This window comes from Sinohyriopsis cumingii, chromosome 4, assembly GCF_028554795.1.
Source record: "Sinohyriopsis cumingii isolate HCF-2022 chromosome 4, ASM2855479v2, whole genome shotgun sequence".
In the NCBI taxonomy this organism is placed as follows: Eukaryota; Metazoa; Mollusca; class Bivalvia; order Unionida; family Unionidae; genus Sinohyriopsis; species Sinohyriopsis cumingii.
In genome coordinates this window covers 14,337,343-14,355,462 of record NC_142964.1, presented here as the reverse complement: position 1 = coordinate 14,355,462, position 18,120 = coordinate 14,337,343, and the positions used below count along the sequence as shown (strand labels likewise).

The window sequence follows — 18,120 nt, the reverse complement described above, 5'->3', positions numbered from 1 at the left end:
AGGTCATTTTTGGTTCTGATATAGGCCGATAAATCAGCCCTTCACCCATTATGATATTGATATTTGGGAGAGGGGCTGATATCACCTATTCATTAAAAGCAATTATATGCATCAAAATTTGGCTGCATACATCAGTGTACACTTGCCAGTATTTCTAGTGGCTGTACAGTTACCATTGGCTAAAGGGTTCTTTTGTTGACATGTACATTATATTTCCGGAGCACATCATATGTTTGATGATTTGTAAATCCACCTGGAATAGCACAACCATCCATCCTGTGGCCATTTTGAATTTTGTGCTTGATATGGCTGTTACCAATAACCGGTATGTGTCTAAAGTTTATGCAGGTTTGTTTTGGAATGATTTGCATGCAGCAGAATTGCAAATTTTAATATACAGGTTACATCAGACACATATAAAGTCCATCAGTATCAACACAGATTTGGGGGGTTGATTTGTTGGACTATTTCAGAATATGCTATTGTCAGGTTCATTGTAGGATTCAGTGCTATGGAGCTAATGGCCTCTTGACATTTTCTACATGGGTAAGGTCATATTTTGATGGGCCAGATTTTTGTGTTATTTCTGTTTTTAATCAGAATATGTTTGGTGTTTTATTTAAATTTTCCCACGATGAAATTTATAATATTCATTGTAAATAACTTGCCATTAAAAGCTCTCTCTTCATTTGATTCGTTTATTTCTCCTGCATTCTTCCACTGTATATTTGCAACAAAAGTAGATGTTAATGATGGCCTGCTTGTGAAGGATAATTAGGTTTAATGTGAAAATGTCATCAATTTCTCTTGATTTTAACCGGAATTAAATTTACTCAGGGTACTTTTCTCTTGATCCAGCCATGCAGCCATTTCTCATTGCTGATTTGCTTGTTTACTTAGACAAATTGCTTTAAATAGCGGTCATAATTATTTTACAAAATAAACATATAGTGACATGCAAATGAGAATCAATTCATGTGAATTAATCTAATGTGTGATTATTTTAAAATCATTTGAACTTCATTCCACTGTCTTTATCCTGTGTGAAAAAATACAGATTTTGACCACGACAGAATTCCCACCACGGTTATAGCTAGTCTATGTAGATGGATTTACTTCCACTCTAATTTATTTTGAAAAGTTCTGTTTATTCTTTTTCAATGTTGGAAAGGGAAGCTTCATAAGAAAATGTATGATAACATCAATTTTGATTTTTTGTTTAATTTTTTAATAAACATTTTCTTGCAAGCTAAAATTTTAACTAAAATTAGACCTTAGTAGCTGTTTAAATTTAGTTAACAGAAATAGTGTCCTAAACTTATCTGAAGATGCAGTTAGTCAAGAGTTTTCAACATTGATAATTCCTTATTTCAGGGTCAATATCTCAGGATACAACTATTCCAAGTTTTCAACATTAAATATTATTTTAGAGTCCATATCTCAATATGCAGTTAGTCCTATGTTTTTAATATTAATCATTCCTTATTTTAGAGTTTATATCTCAGGATGCAGCTAGTCCTGGTTTTTAACATTAATCATTCCTTATTTTAGAGTTTATATCTCAGGATGCAGCTAGTCCTAGTTTTTAACATTAATCATTCCTTATTTTAGAGTTTATATCTCAGGATGCAGCTGGTCCTGGTTTTTAACATTAATCATTCCTTATTTTAGAGTTTATATCTCAGGATGCAACTAGTCCTGGTTTTTAACATTAATCATTCCTTATTTTAGAATTTATATCTCAGGATGCAGCTAGTCCTATGTTTTTAACATTAATCATTCCTTATTTTAGAATTTACATCTCAGGATGCAGCTAGTCCTGGTTTTTAACATTAATCATTCCTTATTTTAGAGTTTATATCTCAGGATGCAGCTAGTCCTGGTTTTTAACATTAATCATTCCTTATTTTAGAGTTTATATCTCAGGATGCAGCTAGTCCTGGTTTTTAATATTAATCATTCCTTATTTTAGAGTTTATATCTCAGGATGCAGCTAGTCCTATGTTTTTAACATTAATCATTCCTTATTTTAGAGTTTATATCTCAGGATGCAGCTAGTCCTGGTTTTTAACATTAATCATTCCTTATTTTAGAGTTTATATCTCAGGATGCAGCTAGTCCTGGTTTTTAACATTAATCATTCCTTATTTTAGTGTTTATATCTCAGGATGCAGCTAGTCCTGGTTTTTAACATTAATCATTCCTTATTTTAGAGTTTATATCTCAGGATGCAGCTAGTCCTATGTTTTTAACATTAATCATTCCTTATTTTAGAGTTTATATCTCAGGATGCAGCTAGTCCTGGTTTTTAACATTAATCATTCCTTATTTTAGAGTTTATATCTCAGGATGCAGCTAGTCCTGGTTTTTAACATTAATCATTCCTTATTTTAGAGTTTATATCTCAGGATGCAGCTAGTCCTGGTTTTTAACATTAATCATTCCTTATTTTAGAGTTTATATCTCAGGATGCAGCTAGTCCTATGTTTTTAACATTAATCATTCCTTATTTTAGAATTTATATCTCAGGATGCAGCTGGTCCTGGTTTTTAACATTAATCATTCCTTATTTTAGAGTTTATATCTCAGGATGCAGCTAGTCCTAGTTTTTAACATTAGTCATTCCTTATTTTAGAGTTTATATCTCAGGATGCATCTTGTCTTGGTTTTCAACATTAATCATCCCTTATTTTAAGGTCCATAAATGGCTATCTAAAGCTGAAGAAATTAAAAATTATTTGGCAGTGAAGAAGCTGAAAACCACTGAACCAAGTGAAGTATCCCAACAAGATGAGGAGACAAACAGAAGTATATTCAGCACAATTGGGGCTGGTATGTAAGTTTTAAAGTAGTCTCCTGACCCTTAGTCACGTGTTAGCAGTTTTTGATATAGTAAATTATTAGTAACACGTACCAGACCTGTGATAATGTGATAATTTCAGACTCCCAAGCTGTAATATCAGACAGAAAATTCAGCAAGATCTGTTGCTTCATTATAGCTTTTATGAATTTTATATAGTAAATTATGCATGTAATATAGTCCAAGGAACTGCAAAAAATAATATTATATCCAAATTACACTATAATATTATATACAACACAAACAGGGACTTTGCAGTGTGTTTCATAATGTCTGACATTTCATTGTAAACAGAATTTACTGTACTTATTGTTCCTTTGAATACATTCCCCAATCACATTACATTATATTCTGAATATACCTCACCATTTGTTTGTACCCCACTAACGGTTTAAAATACAAAAATCACAAATGAGATAAAAGATAAACAGAAGTTAGTTTTTTATTCATTGATTTATAATTTCAAACCAGATTTTGACCAGGAGAACCTGACACCATTGTCATCTGTGCATTTCATACCAAACAGAAGTTTTCAGTGTAAACGATGACCCTGCTTGCCAGTCATCACCAGCTCCTGGATAAATCCATTTTCATTGAAGGGGTGGATGTATGACTACACATATATGTGCATAGAAGGAAAATACTACATTGTCTGCTTACGATATTTACAATGTCGAATCGAGCAAAGAAAAGAATGACAGCTATAAATTTGCTTTCATGTGGATTTAACGTGGTGTAATTTCTGTGTACATGTGTGCACAGGACTATAACTCTAAACTCTCAGCCTTATGGTAATTTATGGAATTATCTGGCAGTTACCAGATAGGATGAACTTCATCACTCTGTTGTCCGTGGAAAATTGACTCGCCTATTGTGTACGCAATATGGTGCCATGTTAGTATGCTCCATTGAGCATGAAACACAGTGCCAGTGTTTGGGCCACTCTGGTCGCAGTCTGGTTCAAAATTATAAATAAATAAATGAATTGACTAAGTTCTGTGCACTTGTTATCACATTAAAGATTTTGTTATTGAAATCAGTAGGGGGGAACAAACAAATGGGGATTTATGCAAAAACGATAGGAATATTAGCCAGCTACCTTGCGAATCCAGTCTGACTTTCCAGTTCACTATAAATCCTAGATGATCTAGAAGAGAGAAATAGGACTAAACTGTATGTTTCTGTAGAATGTTGTCCAGATATGCTGCAGTCATTGTAGATGTCTTTGACTGAAACAGGGAGCGACACAACATATAATATGAGTAAAAGCCCAGGGGCTGATATTGAGGAGAAAAGGAAGAATGGTGAATTGTAAACTCGTAAGCATAATATGAGAAAATGTTGTTGACACGGGGTGGATAGGGATGTGAAAAACGTGTTTGTCAGATTGACTCACTGCATACTCATCCCATCAAACAGAGGGGCCAATGGTACTCACCATTTCCATCTTAAATTGGTTGAGATGACTCCAGTTGATGGTGGGTCTCAACTTGCTGTTTGCTTTCTGAAAAAGAAACAGCTTTGTGTAAAACCTTGGGGATTGTGGCCTTTGAACAAGCTCCACTGCCATGTTTTTTTTTATGAGCGTCTGCATCTCCTATTGTAGAAAGACATCCTTCTCCCAATCTGACAGCGTATTCGTGAAGAGGCGGAGAGGATTTTTTGATGTGTGAAACTCGAAGCCTCTCTGAGTGACATGGATTACTCCACCACCTCTCTGTTCTGAGGGAATAGGGAGATCCATTGAGCTAAAAAATTTGGTTTCTTACTGCCTCTGTACGATTGCTTCCTAGGGATTGATGTTGGTATGCATGTGACTTAGAAGATCCCCTGTCCTGAGGCCGTTTAACATCCCTTCACACTGACAGGGACTGAGTGGTTCCAAGTGGAGGGGAAGTTCCTGAACTGCCTGCCTCCAGGCTTCATGTATTCTTTCTCTTAAAGCAACATCGACCTAAACAGGGTTGTTTGGAAAGGTAGAGTATGATAAGGTTGGAGAGACGTGGATCATAGACACGTGACATATCGTATCAAGAGTAGATTAGTCAAACCCGTTAAAGTATTGGCTATAACATGGTGAGCAGCGCTGGTCATTGACCGTAGCAAACCTGGCTATTGCCTCCCAAGCATGGCTATTGCTGGGTGTCAGAATTGACATCCCGAACCAGCTCTGACGGACATGGAGTACGTTTGTCCACCCTATAAAACAGATGAGCCTATATATCAACAGCTATTATATTCTTGTCAAATGCTGGGAGATCAGTTCTGAAGGCATTTGTTGCCTTAAGTCCATGTCTTTCTCCTCATTGAGATCTACCGATTCTTTAGAGCAGTGGTAAGGGTGGAGGTCATTCTTAAGTACCCTAAAAATGTCAATGACTGTGGCCTGAAAGCTAAACTTCAGTCCGTTCCATGGTTAGATCAGATTAAGATGTGAAGATGGTGGATTTGAAGGAGTTCCGTTTCACTAACTGTGCGTCAAAGCCCAACTATGTCTACCTGCAGCGCTAGAGAAGACATACCAGATGGTATGATGACTGAAGTATATCCTAATGAAAATGTCACTATCTCTCTCTTGTGGACAAGCAGTGAACACATGGAGTCCTGCACTGCTGGCTTGAAGCTGGCAGTATAGAAAATGGTCCAGCTACCACCGGTACTGGCCACTCCAAAGGCCTGATTGGTCAGACAGATTTTTCACTGAAATCTCCATCACTGAAAGTGTATGTTGCCAATGGTACGTTTGGATGGACAGATTTGTCACTGAGATCCCTATAAATCATAGTTGACTTGACCAATTTAATGAAAAGGCCCCCATGTTGGAACAGCTGGACAGTTGTCTGCTTGATTTATTCCATCTTTCCTTCATTGCCAAAAAGACGATTGCTTTGAATGCGCATTTCATGCGTATAGTAAATATTTCTTCTGAAACAACATAAGAAGAGAAAACAAAGCACAGATTAGCAAATTAGTGTGTGACTAACTAGCTGCTAACATAAATTGGCAAATCAGTATCTGACTAATTAGCTAAACAAGAAGCCCAGACTTCCACTGACTACATATTATAGACAGTGCATATCATAAATGGTGTATACATAGCATAAACAAAACAAGATTCATGATATACTTCCATGCGCTGAAGTTGCATAAAAATCATTTAAACTGACATTCTGCTAAAACAACACAAAAACAAATAAAAACAGAAACTGGTAATGTATTTAAATTACTAAGTCACTAAAACACTGTCGTAACTAACAGTGCATTGAAAAAGTCACATCAGAAAGCTATGACCATGTTATGAACTTATACACAATGCTTAGTTGATAATTAAACCATAATTCTATCAAAACAGTTTGAAATGTGAGTAAACAAAGCATATATATCAAGCAGCACTTCAGAATTTCACTAATAAGAGCTCTGTAACAGACGGAGAAAGCTAACAATGCCAACTCATAATGTCCTTGTATAAGGTCAACAGTAGCATGGTGGGATGGTGGTCTTAAAAGACAAAGTCCTGAAAGGTGACAAAATCACTCAAAAATTGGCAGAAGTTGTAAAAGAATTCATACAACCTGCCTTAGAGTGATAAATCCCCCCAGTAGGTCCAAAATGAACGTTGGAATGGCCCATAGGAACACAAAAAAATGGCTGCATTGTTCATCAGGAGGATGAATTGTACGACTTGTGGTCTGTACAACAGCAAAGCTAAAAACTAGCAACACCTGATGGTGCCAAGGGGAGGTAATGGGCAAGTGTCATTGCCTTTTGTCTAATGATTTAGACAGGGAAAGACAATTTTTCATCGTTATATACAAGAAAAAATTTTTTTTGTGAAATAATCCACTAAGGACAGGAAAGTCTAGCATCTGGTGGGCTGGGAAAACTTCAGAAATTTACTTTCCCAAACTTCAATGAAGAATTATTTTCATAGAAAAGAGTTGGATGCAGAAGTAGTAGTAGGAGAAATAAAGGAAAAAAGATAATTTTCAGATTTGTCAGTTCCTGTTTTCTCCGATATGATGGTATAAAACAAAATCTGTTACTATGCCAGGCACACTTTATAATAAAACTCTATCACATTACTATAAGGGATTATTATTTATGAGGTCAATTTCCTTTTTATTTTTTCATTCAAACAGCTATGGGGTTGGATATACAATTTCTTCTTTAGTCTCCTACCTTTTTTGCAAAAGTCAGGTGCATATTATGCACATTTTGTTCCATTGGGCTGTTTATCTGTCACATTTTGTTCATTAGTCTGTTCATCTGTCACATTTTGTTCTTTTGGGCTGTTCATCTGTCACATTTTATTCATTAGTCTGTTCATCTGTCACATTTTGTTCTGTTGGTCAGTTTATCTATCACATTTTGTTCTGTTGGCCTGTTTATCTGTCACATTTTGTTCATTGGTCTATTCATCTGCCACGTTATGTTGGTTTGTTTATCTGTCACATTTTGTTCCATTTGCCTGTTCATCTGTCACATTTTTTTATTTGGTCTGTTCATCTGTCATGTTTTGTTCTGTTGGTCTGTTTATCTATCACATTTTGTTCCATTGGCCTGTTCATCTGTCACATTTTGTTCATTGGTCTGTTCATCTTCACGTTGTTATGTTGGTTTGTTTATCTGTCACATTTTGTTCCATTTGCCTGTTCACCTGTCACATTTTATTAATTGGTCTGTTCATCTGTTATGTTTTGTTCTGTTGGTCTGTTTATGTGTCACATTTGTTTCCATTGGCCTGTTCATCTGGCACATTTTGTTCATTGGTCTTTTCATCTGACACATTTTGTTCCATTGGTCTGTTCATCTGTCACATTTTGTTCATTGGTCTGTTCATCTGTCACATTTTGTTCATTGGTCTGTTCATCTGTCACATTTTGTTCTACTCAGTGACTTTGAAGCCACCTGAGATTAAAGGATGAAACTCGATGTACTTATATACCATGATCGGAATGTGTGTTTCATACTATATGATATCTTTTAGGACACATTTGGGATCCTATCTTTAAAATTAAGGTCATCAGTCAGTATTTTAGAGTTTATTGTTTCTGCCTTACAAGTTAAATGTTGTTGGGGGATAAATTATTGTACTCTTCTATTTCTCAATTTGGTGGCATCTTCTGTGTTTCTTCAAGTCAAGTGTTCACTAATAAATCCACCACCACCTTTTTACATTATTGCTCTTTTGGTTATTGAGATAAAGCCATGAAGCATGGTTACTTTCTATGTCCACTCCATAAGTCTACAGCTGTGTCATTAAGGTCAGTCAGATTTCATCATTGTACACTTTTGATGACCTCACCACAATAGACAAGTAAACAATTAGCTGAATTTGCTTGTTAATTTTAAACTTACAGTACATTTACACAACAGTACCATCAGTTAACTCTTCTGGGAAAATTATACAGTGTGGATAATCATTCTATGCACCCCACCCCAAATTAAAGGCAGCATGAATAATGTCATGCCATTTACCTGTATTAACATACATCCATCTGTACATCTGGCCATCACTTACTTTTTTATTTCCACACAGTGACTTTAGCTTTACACTATGTACCTTTATCAAGCTTGCACTTGAGGTAAGGAAGAAGCTATTCAATTTGGGGTCAAAAGTTTAGGTTACTATGACTGAAATGACTGAAAGAAAACAGGTTCTGCACAATAGCCTTATTTCTACATCACAGACCCAGACCAAACTTTGCAGATGACTTGTACTGTCAGAAAGGAAGGAGCCTGTTGATTTGGAGTCAGAAGCTCCAAGGTCATGGTCTCTGACAGAAAATGAAAAATGGTTTCTGCACAATAACTTTATTCTCATCTATTTACCTTCATCAAAAGTTCATTGATTACATAATATTTGATAAGAAAAACATTGAATTTGGGATGGAAGGTAAAGGTCATGGTTACAGATTTTAAGAAGAAAAATGGTTGTGGGATAATAACTTTAGTTATAGCTCTTATGTCATGTCCAAAATTTGTGTAGGGCTCGCTTTTAAAGTAAGAAGACCCACACTGAGTTTGGAGTCAAATATCAGAGCTATTGTAACTCAGAGAAAATGTGTTCTTGATTAAGTTCCTTGACCAAACTTTGTGGATGGCTTTTACTTAAGTGAGAAAGAAACCTATGGAGTTGGAGGGTCAAAAGGTCAGAAATGAAGGACACTGTACAAGTTAAAATAATTGTCCTTTACTAAGTTTAGTTCAAGACTACATGCCTTGACCAAAGGTCAATGTCATTGAGACCTGTCAGTAAACTCCATAGTCAACCATGCTCAGCTAGCACCTGTATAGAAAACTTACAAAATTTAACTACATCAGTGTTCAAAAGTTTTTACGATTATTTTTCATGCTTCAGGCTTATATCATAGTTTCTCATGAACTTCTCTTTCAGATCAGTGCTGTATACAGTGACAAGAACTGTATGAACTTGAACCTATCAGTCAGAATCTATACTGGCAGACTCATGTTGAAGACAATCCATGGCGAAAAATGACATTTGTAGAAAGCCAGGTTTCTTTGCGTGATGAAGTTAAGTGAAGTAGTTCACTTAATTTGGAATGAACACCTATCCTGTATGGCTGGAATGTTTAATTTCTATTGGTTATTGACTGGTTTCTTGACAGTTTGAAATTCAGAATGACCCAAAGGTGTTTGAAGATAGCTAATAACATATATGAATTTCACCCATATAAGAGTTATGTATTACCACCACTGTTGCAATACCTCATATATCCCAATACAGATTCTGTCGCAATACATAGCATTATACATACTTTGTATCAATTGTATGGGAACAACTTGTAATGGGATCATTTTGTCATAAAATTGTATGACTGCCTTATCTAATATCCAACCATTTGAATGAATGCGGAGTGCATTTCATTCTTAACACCAGCCATGGCACTATATAGAAATTTTAAATCAATCTTTGACTCCATGGACATCATCTGCTTGCAGGAGTCAGTAAGTTTACAAACTTATGTGTATTATTACATTTGATTTTTCATGTCATACATGTTGCAGTACAGGGGTGGCAATACAGTATATCTTATTGCAGTGAAAATGGTTATTTTCTGATTGACATCAGTGTATGATAGTAGATGAAAACTTACTGGACTTTGTACAAAATAAAAATACACCTTGGATGTGTAAACTCAGTATCACACAGAAGCTTGACTTTGTCACTTTGAATTAAGCCTGACCAATTGTGTGATGTTGTTTTAAGTTATTTTTTTACATTGTTCTTCACTATTTTGGAAATGGTTCACAATAGTGCTCCATTTCAGTGTGAGGTGTAGGTGAATATGTTTTAAGTTTTTAATCACCTACTATGGAAATTTGAAAATATTCAGAAAAATCATCATTTTAGTCAGTATTTTGTTCATAAATTTTGCATATCCAAAAGTTAATAAACATTTGTATAGTATTGGTTAAGAGAAGAAATTTTTATAAAAATGAAGATCTTCAAAATATTTATAATTTTTTCCATGACTCTTTTGTCTGACATAGGTATCAGCTGTTTATTGCTTTCTTTGTTATGTTTTCTGAATTTGTTCACCATTTCATTATTAGCTAATTGACTTAAATTATTTGTTTGGTTCATAAATTGCTGACACTAATAATTCAGTAATGTAAGTTTAAAACTCAGAAGCAGGGGCTGTATGAAGTACCAGTTAGGCTTTTAAATGACCATCACTGGTAATTCAAAATTGTACAAGACTAAACACAATTGGAAGCCAAGATCATGTGAAGCTGAATAGAAACAATGATTGACTTGAGCACTATTCTGGTGGCTGCTTATCGCCATTAGCACCTCTGCATACTGGGCATCAGGATGCAATACTTGGAATGCTGTATTATAGTGCAAGAGCATAAATTACAGACAGATCATACTTTGTATCAAAAGTATGCATTATGCTTTGTTTCTTACTTATGGCTGGGTCTGGGTTGTTTATTCTAAGGTTAAACTTGCTTCTTACTTATGACTGGGTCTGGGTTGATTATTCTAAGTTTAAACTTTGGTTGGTGAATTGGTTGTAATAGAGACTGTCACTGTGATCTTTTTTGTAAGCCACATGATGTGAAAGATTAGGGATCAGGAAGAACCTCTTGTTTATAAAACATGAATAGTCAATTATAGTTTGCTTATATGAATCAAGATATTGCAAGTAGAAGAAGTTACACAGGCTTTTGTTACCTTGGTTATAAAAAAATTCAGTTCCTTACCAACATCCACGAAGTTTAGGAGTTATATTTTAATTAATAATTAATATAATTTCCTAAATTTTGATAACTATGCTTACTAGTTAGTCATGCATTTTCTACTAAATCAAAGGTTTTTTCCCACCAATTTGTCCTTTTCATAAACATTTTGGCTTATACATGTAGTGAAAATTTTATGGAAATTTGAAAGAATAAATATAAATATATTACAATTTAAATTTGTAGATATTACACAGTGAGAACTGTCATGGTGTCTAACCATCAGTGAACCTCACTACCTCAGAGTTAGTTAAGTTAGCACTTTTGGTGTGATTATATAGTGAGAACTGTCTTGGTGTCTAACCATCAGTGTACCTCACCACCTCAGTCATGCTTGTATTTTTGCTGTGATTATAGAAAGATTCACAAAACCTGGCTTGAACAGGTCAGGAATATATTTGAATTTTAAATAATTAACTGACATAAGGTGGTACCATGTATGGTACAAACAAATGTAAGTAATTAACTGACACAAGGTGGTACCATGCATGGTACAAAGAAATTTCAATAATTAACTGACATAAGGTGGTACCATGCATGGTAACAAAGGTAGATCTTGGCAATTCTTAAATAAGTTCTAGGAGACAGAGTAGATAAGTGGTCTAAGTGCTCACCTTTACCAATCACTGTGATCTCACATCTGCCTGCATGGGTTTGAGTTGCAGACCTTTTAATCTTGATATGCCAGAAAGCTGCTAGTACTTTCTCCAGGGTCATTGTTGTTCTTACCTGGGTTTTCCCTATGTTCTTCCTCCACAGTTTTACTGGCTGCCATATATAGCATATCTTTTGCTGTGAAATGGCATTAAACCGCAAAACAACGGCAATAACAAATAAGTTCTACACTTTATACGTGAATAAAAATTGCTTCTACAAAAGCTTTTAATGGTTTCAACAGTTCGTCATGGAATGATTAGTGTTATTTCATTCCTAAGTCATAATGCTGTCATTATGTTATGAATGCACCTGTTTCTTGTATATAAAAGACCCAAGATCATTACCTTTTATTGAAATGTATTCCTATGAATATTCCAATTAAATGCCAAGAATTTTTTCATCCCTTCTAATGAAAATGAGATGAGATATATTATATTTGTTTGTGTGATTTGTTTGTTCATATTTTCGTAAGTCTGTGTGTTCATTATGCCCTTAATATCTTGGATTCTGTATCACCTTTACACGAAAATTGTTGTGGATGCATCCAAAGGAGAGTAACTCAGCTGTACCAACACTAGGTCAGTATAACCTAATTGCTTGTCTTACTTCAGTATTTTCAGCCTACAGTGTCCTAGACCCCATTTCACTTACACTATGAAAACTGGTGTGTAGGTGGATATCAGTTTTATCGACATTCTAATTAAGCCATCTGTTCATTAGACCCTCAATATCTTGGACCATATTTTACCTCTACTTAAGAAAGTTAACATGTGGATGCATATTGGGATGAATAACCCAACCATTCCAAAGCTAGGGCACTGTACCTAATTTTCAGATTTGAGTGCCTTTTGTATTCATTTCACGCTCCACATCTGGGCTCTATTTCACCTTCATGAACTCTGCCTTGGATGCAGGAGGTCATGGGTTCCATCCCCAGCTGAGTCATGCCAAAGACTTAATAAAAAATGGTACTAACAGCTGCCTCGCTTAGCACCCAGCATTAAGAGGTTAGTGTTAGAACCGGTCGGCCTGGTGTCAGGATAATGTGACTTTGTGGGACAGAATGCTACATGTCTGTGGCATAATGCCCCAATGCTGGACATCACTGTAAAGAGCCACATAGCAAATATTGTAGTGATATGACTGAAAATTGTTTAAAGCTAGGTCAAAAGCCCAAATCACACATACACACATCTACCTTCATGAACTTTAATACTTGATTTCACCTCTTTAAGAATAAACTCAGTAACTGTCACCTAAGTTTCACACTTGAGTGATTAACATACAGTTATTTATTCATTGTACCTTCAATATCTTGGACATTGTTTCATATATATTGATGAATATTGGTGTGTGGATGCATCTAAAGGAGAGTAACTCAATTATACCAAAACTAAGTCACCTTGACCTATGTTTCACATTTTGTTGCTATAGTATTTCAGCTATCTGCTCATTACACCTCAATATCTTGGACCTGTTTCACCACACTTATGAAAATTGGTATGTAGAGGCATTTCAGTGAGCACAACTCAGCCATGCCAAAACTAGGTCACTGTGACCTATTTTTCATGCTTGGATGACATTTTGATTTTCAGTCATTTGTTAATTACATCCTATGTATAATTAATATATTGCTTCTAATTAAACTTTCATCCTACACTGATAAAACTTTGGATGCTGATACTTTTACTTTCTCCACATGGTGACTCATTTGTTACCTTAGACTAATCTAGTGGGTAAAAAAGGGTTATCTGTCTTGGCATATTTCTTGCAAGACTATTAACTACTATTGCCTTGCCATTAATCTGCCATCCTAGCCTGTATATTGTCTGCTACTCCAAATGCGCTCCAGTTGGCTGAGGGATTTTAGGTTTTTGAGCGAACATCTTGTTTCTTTTGGGGTGGGGTGATCAGTTAGGTGTGGTTAATCCAAGTACCAAAAGAAAATGAACATAATCTCACTTCACCATTTTTGGGTACTAGGTTATAGTGTTCTATATTAGGTTTTTAGTTAATTGGTGATCAACAAAAAATGATGTAAGTTGAATCAATGCTCTTTTTCTAGCAAATCTACATCTGTGTCATAACATTTCTTAACTTTGTTGTGTTTTCATTCAGTTTTTCATTTATACACTCAAAATGTCTTATTTCTAGCTTAAAAATTTATGTTATTCATTTACTTATGATATTGTAAATTAATATTTTTAGGGGGTGTATTAAAATTTGTTTCAAAGTGGTAACGACATGACAGTAAAGACACTTATGTTATGAAATCTGTCATTTTAAACTGACACCAGACACTGTTGTTATGAAATCTGTCATTTTAAACTGACACGGACACTGTTGTTATGAAATCTGTCATTTTAAACTGACACCAGACACTGTTGTTATGAAATCTATCATATTAAACTGACACCAGACACTGTTGTTATGAAATCTGTCATTTTAAACTGACACCAGACACTGTTGTTATGAAATCTGTCATTTTAAACTGACACCAGACACTATTGTTATGAAGTCTATCATATTAAACTGACACCAGACACTGTTGTTATGAAATCTGTCATATTAAACTGACACCAGACACTGTTGTTATGAAGTCTATCATATTAAACTGACACCAGACACTGTTGTTACTTGGCATATTTTGATTCTGTTGACTTGGATCTGTTCAAGTTACTATTTTCAGTATCTAGTTAATGAGATTGGTCATGATTGACATATTATATGAAAGTGTGTCACCTAGTCATAATTATTTGTTGATCTCAAAATACTTGCTTACCTTGATAAGTTTTTGCAGATATTCTTTCCAGAATGACTATTAAATCAAAATTATGCCATTCCTCGAAAATCAATATTAAACCAAACAATGACATTGTTCTGTGTGTGGGTAGTTTTTAAATACCATTTATAACTGACCTGCAGAATCCACCCAGCTGGTCCAGTATTGTCCTATTTGTCTGTATATGGGAATTCACAACATCTAAACTTTAGAGCAAACTTGTAACCTTTTACATTCCTACCTTATGTCTTTCTAACTAATGTCCTTCTATAAAGGACACTCAGTGAACCAAAACATCTTTTTTAATGAATTTGAAACAGTCCTTTAGTTATGTACTAAAACATGTCTTGTGAGACCACTACCATGAAAGACCACCCATCTTTAGAAACCACATTTGCAATACATTGATTAATGACTTATATAGTATTCTGGCATGTAATAAGAGACCACCTGCCTTGAAAGAACACTTTTTGGGGGCAGAAAGGTTCACCTCTTACAACTAAAGCTGCAATCTTTACATGGGTAAATGACTTCTATAGTTTGCTGCCTGTAATCAGTAACTGTAAACAAACATGCACATGGTACATCATGTAATAGTGTACCGCAACGTAAAGAAGACATTTGTCGAACATTATAAACGTTCCATACTTGCCAAGAAGTGTGTTTATCTAGTTGTTGTTATTGTGGGCTTTAATGCCATTTTTCAGCACACGATAGGCTATACATGGTGGCCAGTATTAATGGTGGAGGAAGAATCTGGGAAAACTCTGGAAAGAAACACTGACCCACAAGAAGCTACTGGCAAGCTTTCTCACATACCCACATTGGCTGAATCCAAGACTCAAACCTACGCAGACAGAGCGCTTTAGACCGCTCGGCCACTCGGGGCCCCCTTCATGTATTAGTAAATGTTCATGTCTAGTACTATGTCTGGTTGCATGATTGAATTTTACATGTAGTGTTACAAAATAATATTCTGATGATCCTTAGGATGTTTTACTAAAATTATCAAGAAAGACATGTCTTAATAATGTCTTAATACTGTTTTAATAATGTCTTAATACTGTCTTAATAATGTCTTAATACTGAATAATGTAATAGGAGGAGGTAAAATACAGCAAATGAAACATTCACAAGGTGACTGAGGCACAGCATGCATATTGTTAAATTGCTTTGATTCAGGAGAATAATTTTGATTATTTTATATAATCTGCACATTTAGAAATTTTTGGTAAATGCTTACCTTCCTCTAGTCAGCTTCTGCTCTAGTAGTCTTAGTTCCCAAGTAATTATTGTCAGTATGTTACCCAGAGATTATATTAATAGAATCCTTCATAATGCATTGACATGGGAAAGTTCCGCCTGAGGATTAGTATTTTTTGTTAGAAACAAGTCTTTGCCACATGTTGATGCAAAATTCTGATCCCAGGTGTTGAACATCAATGCATGATAAAGGATTTTTTTGCAACTCACATTCCCTGCTACAAAGCACAAGTTCTAAACAAAATGGCACCCTTTTATTACAGATTAAGCATAAATTGAGCAAAATTCACATTAAAAATGTTTTCATATTTAATGAATGGATATAATATTTGGTTGATGCTGAAAAATTTGGTATAAACATGGAGTTTGCTTAAAACACAAAATAGTAGAATAATAGCAGACAGTTGTATTGCCATGTCTATGATAACATGATGCGAACAAGTCAGATGTGTGAATCAAAACAATATTTTGACATCATGTAATGTAAGACAAAAGTCATGTGAGGAAAGATATAAATATTCTTCACAGTGTTCTACGCTGGAAAATACAATCATATACATAACAAAATATGAGAAATAAGATATTCATGCTGAAGATATTGATATATTTGTTACATAATTATACCAGTGAATTATGAAAATTATTTCTCTCAAAAAATCCAGCAATTCACGACCCAGCATAAAATAAAATGAATTATTTTTCTTTCATATCAAATCAGAAAGACGTGGAGAAAAGACGATAAATTGTCAGTATTGGTGTAGCTGTAAAAACATAGTATTTTCAAAAATATGTTGTGTTACTGAATAAAGCAGCAAAAGCTTTACAAGGCAAGAAAGAATTTATTGTAAACAAGGATTTCTGCTTATACTCTGGCAAAACTGTCTTTTCGATATTAAAAGACATTAATGATGTCATAAGCAAAATGATATAGTGTACAGTATAACTGAGTGCACTCGTGAGGTAAGTGTATCCCACATGACTTTGTCACATGGGCAAGAATGTGTGTGTGTGTATTAAATCACTATATTCAGTGATTTTTTTATGTAAGGAATCATTAGTCATATTAATATTTTATTAAATCTCTGTGATACATATGTATGTTTCTTTATCTTATATAATTTTGTTTATGTTGCATGATTTACAGTAATAAAATTTATAATAATGTCACAAATATAAGAATCTTAATTTACATTAATATGTGTTGTTTTTTGTATTGTAAAACTTTAAAAAAACTGATTTCTCTGTATATCTGAATCTCCTAAAGATTGTAGTGGAGTGGGGGTGGGATTAGGGTCCCAAATTTGGCATTCTTTAATATCATCATTTGTTTTCCAGTAAATTGAAACCCCTCACCTCTGTAAACTGAAACAAATTTTGATAGTTTCAGCTGTACACTTTTAAAAAACATAAAATTGAAACTCACTTGAAACATTTAAATGTATTTTAGCTGCTCTATTCCAATCATGTAAGGAACCAGATTATTTACAGTTAGCAAATACTGTAGTAGGCTTATCAGTGAGACAATGTCCCGAAGGGCACCAAAAACACTTTAGTCTGATTGAATTATTCCTACAGGGTATAGTTAGTCTGACTGAACTATTCTTACAGGATAAAGTTAGTCTGATTGAACTATTCTTACAGGATAAAGTTAGTCTGATTGAACTATTCTTACAGGATAAAGTTAGTCTGATTGAACTATTCTTACATGATAAAGTTAGTCTGATTGAACTATTCTTACAGGATAAAGTTAGTCTGATTGAACTATTCTTATAGGATAAAGTTAGTCTGATTGAACTATTCTTACAGGATAAAGTTAGTCTGATTGAACTATTCTTACAGGATAAAGTTAGTCTGATTGAACTATTCTTACAGGATAAAGTTAGTCTGACTGAACTATTCTTACTTGATGAAGTTAGTCTGATTGAACTATTCTTACAGGATAAAGTTAGTCTGATTGAACTATTCTTGCATGATAAAGTTAGTCTGATTGAAGTATTCTTACAGGATAAAGTTAGTCTGATTGAACTACTCTTACAGGATAAAGTTAGTCTGACTGAACTATTCTTACAGGATAAAGTTAGTCTGATTGAACTATTCTTACAGGATATAGTTAGTCTGATTGAACTATTCTTACCGGATAAAGTTAGTCTGATTGAACTGTTCTTACAGGATAAAGTTAGTCTGATTGAACTATTCTTACAGGATAAAGTTAGTCTGATTGAAGTATTCTTACAGGATAAAGTTAGTCTGATCATTGAGCATGTATCTCTGCCAAGATCTATGTTGAAGA

General features: G+C 34.5%; 1 protein-coding gene across 1 annotated transcript in view; it reads left to right on the top strand.

The window, feature by feature from the left end:
* The window catches only part of LOC149800645 (serine/threonine-protein kinase ULK3-like), a 93,249-nt gene extending 76,230 nt beyond the window's left edge, over window positions 1-17,019 (top strand). Inside the window, exons 14-15 of the mRNA XM_089954654.1 lie at window positions 2,697-2,832; window positions 9,258-17,019. Of these exons, the coding sequence (XP_089810780.1) occupies window positions 2,697-2,832; window positions 9,258-9,277 (156 nt within the window). The 3' untranslated portion in view covers window positions 9,278-17,019. The remainder of the gene's footprint in view (window positions 1-2,696; window positions 2,833-9,257) is intronic.
* The last annotated feature ends 1,101 nt before the right edge of the window (window positions 17,020-18,120 follow it).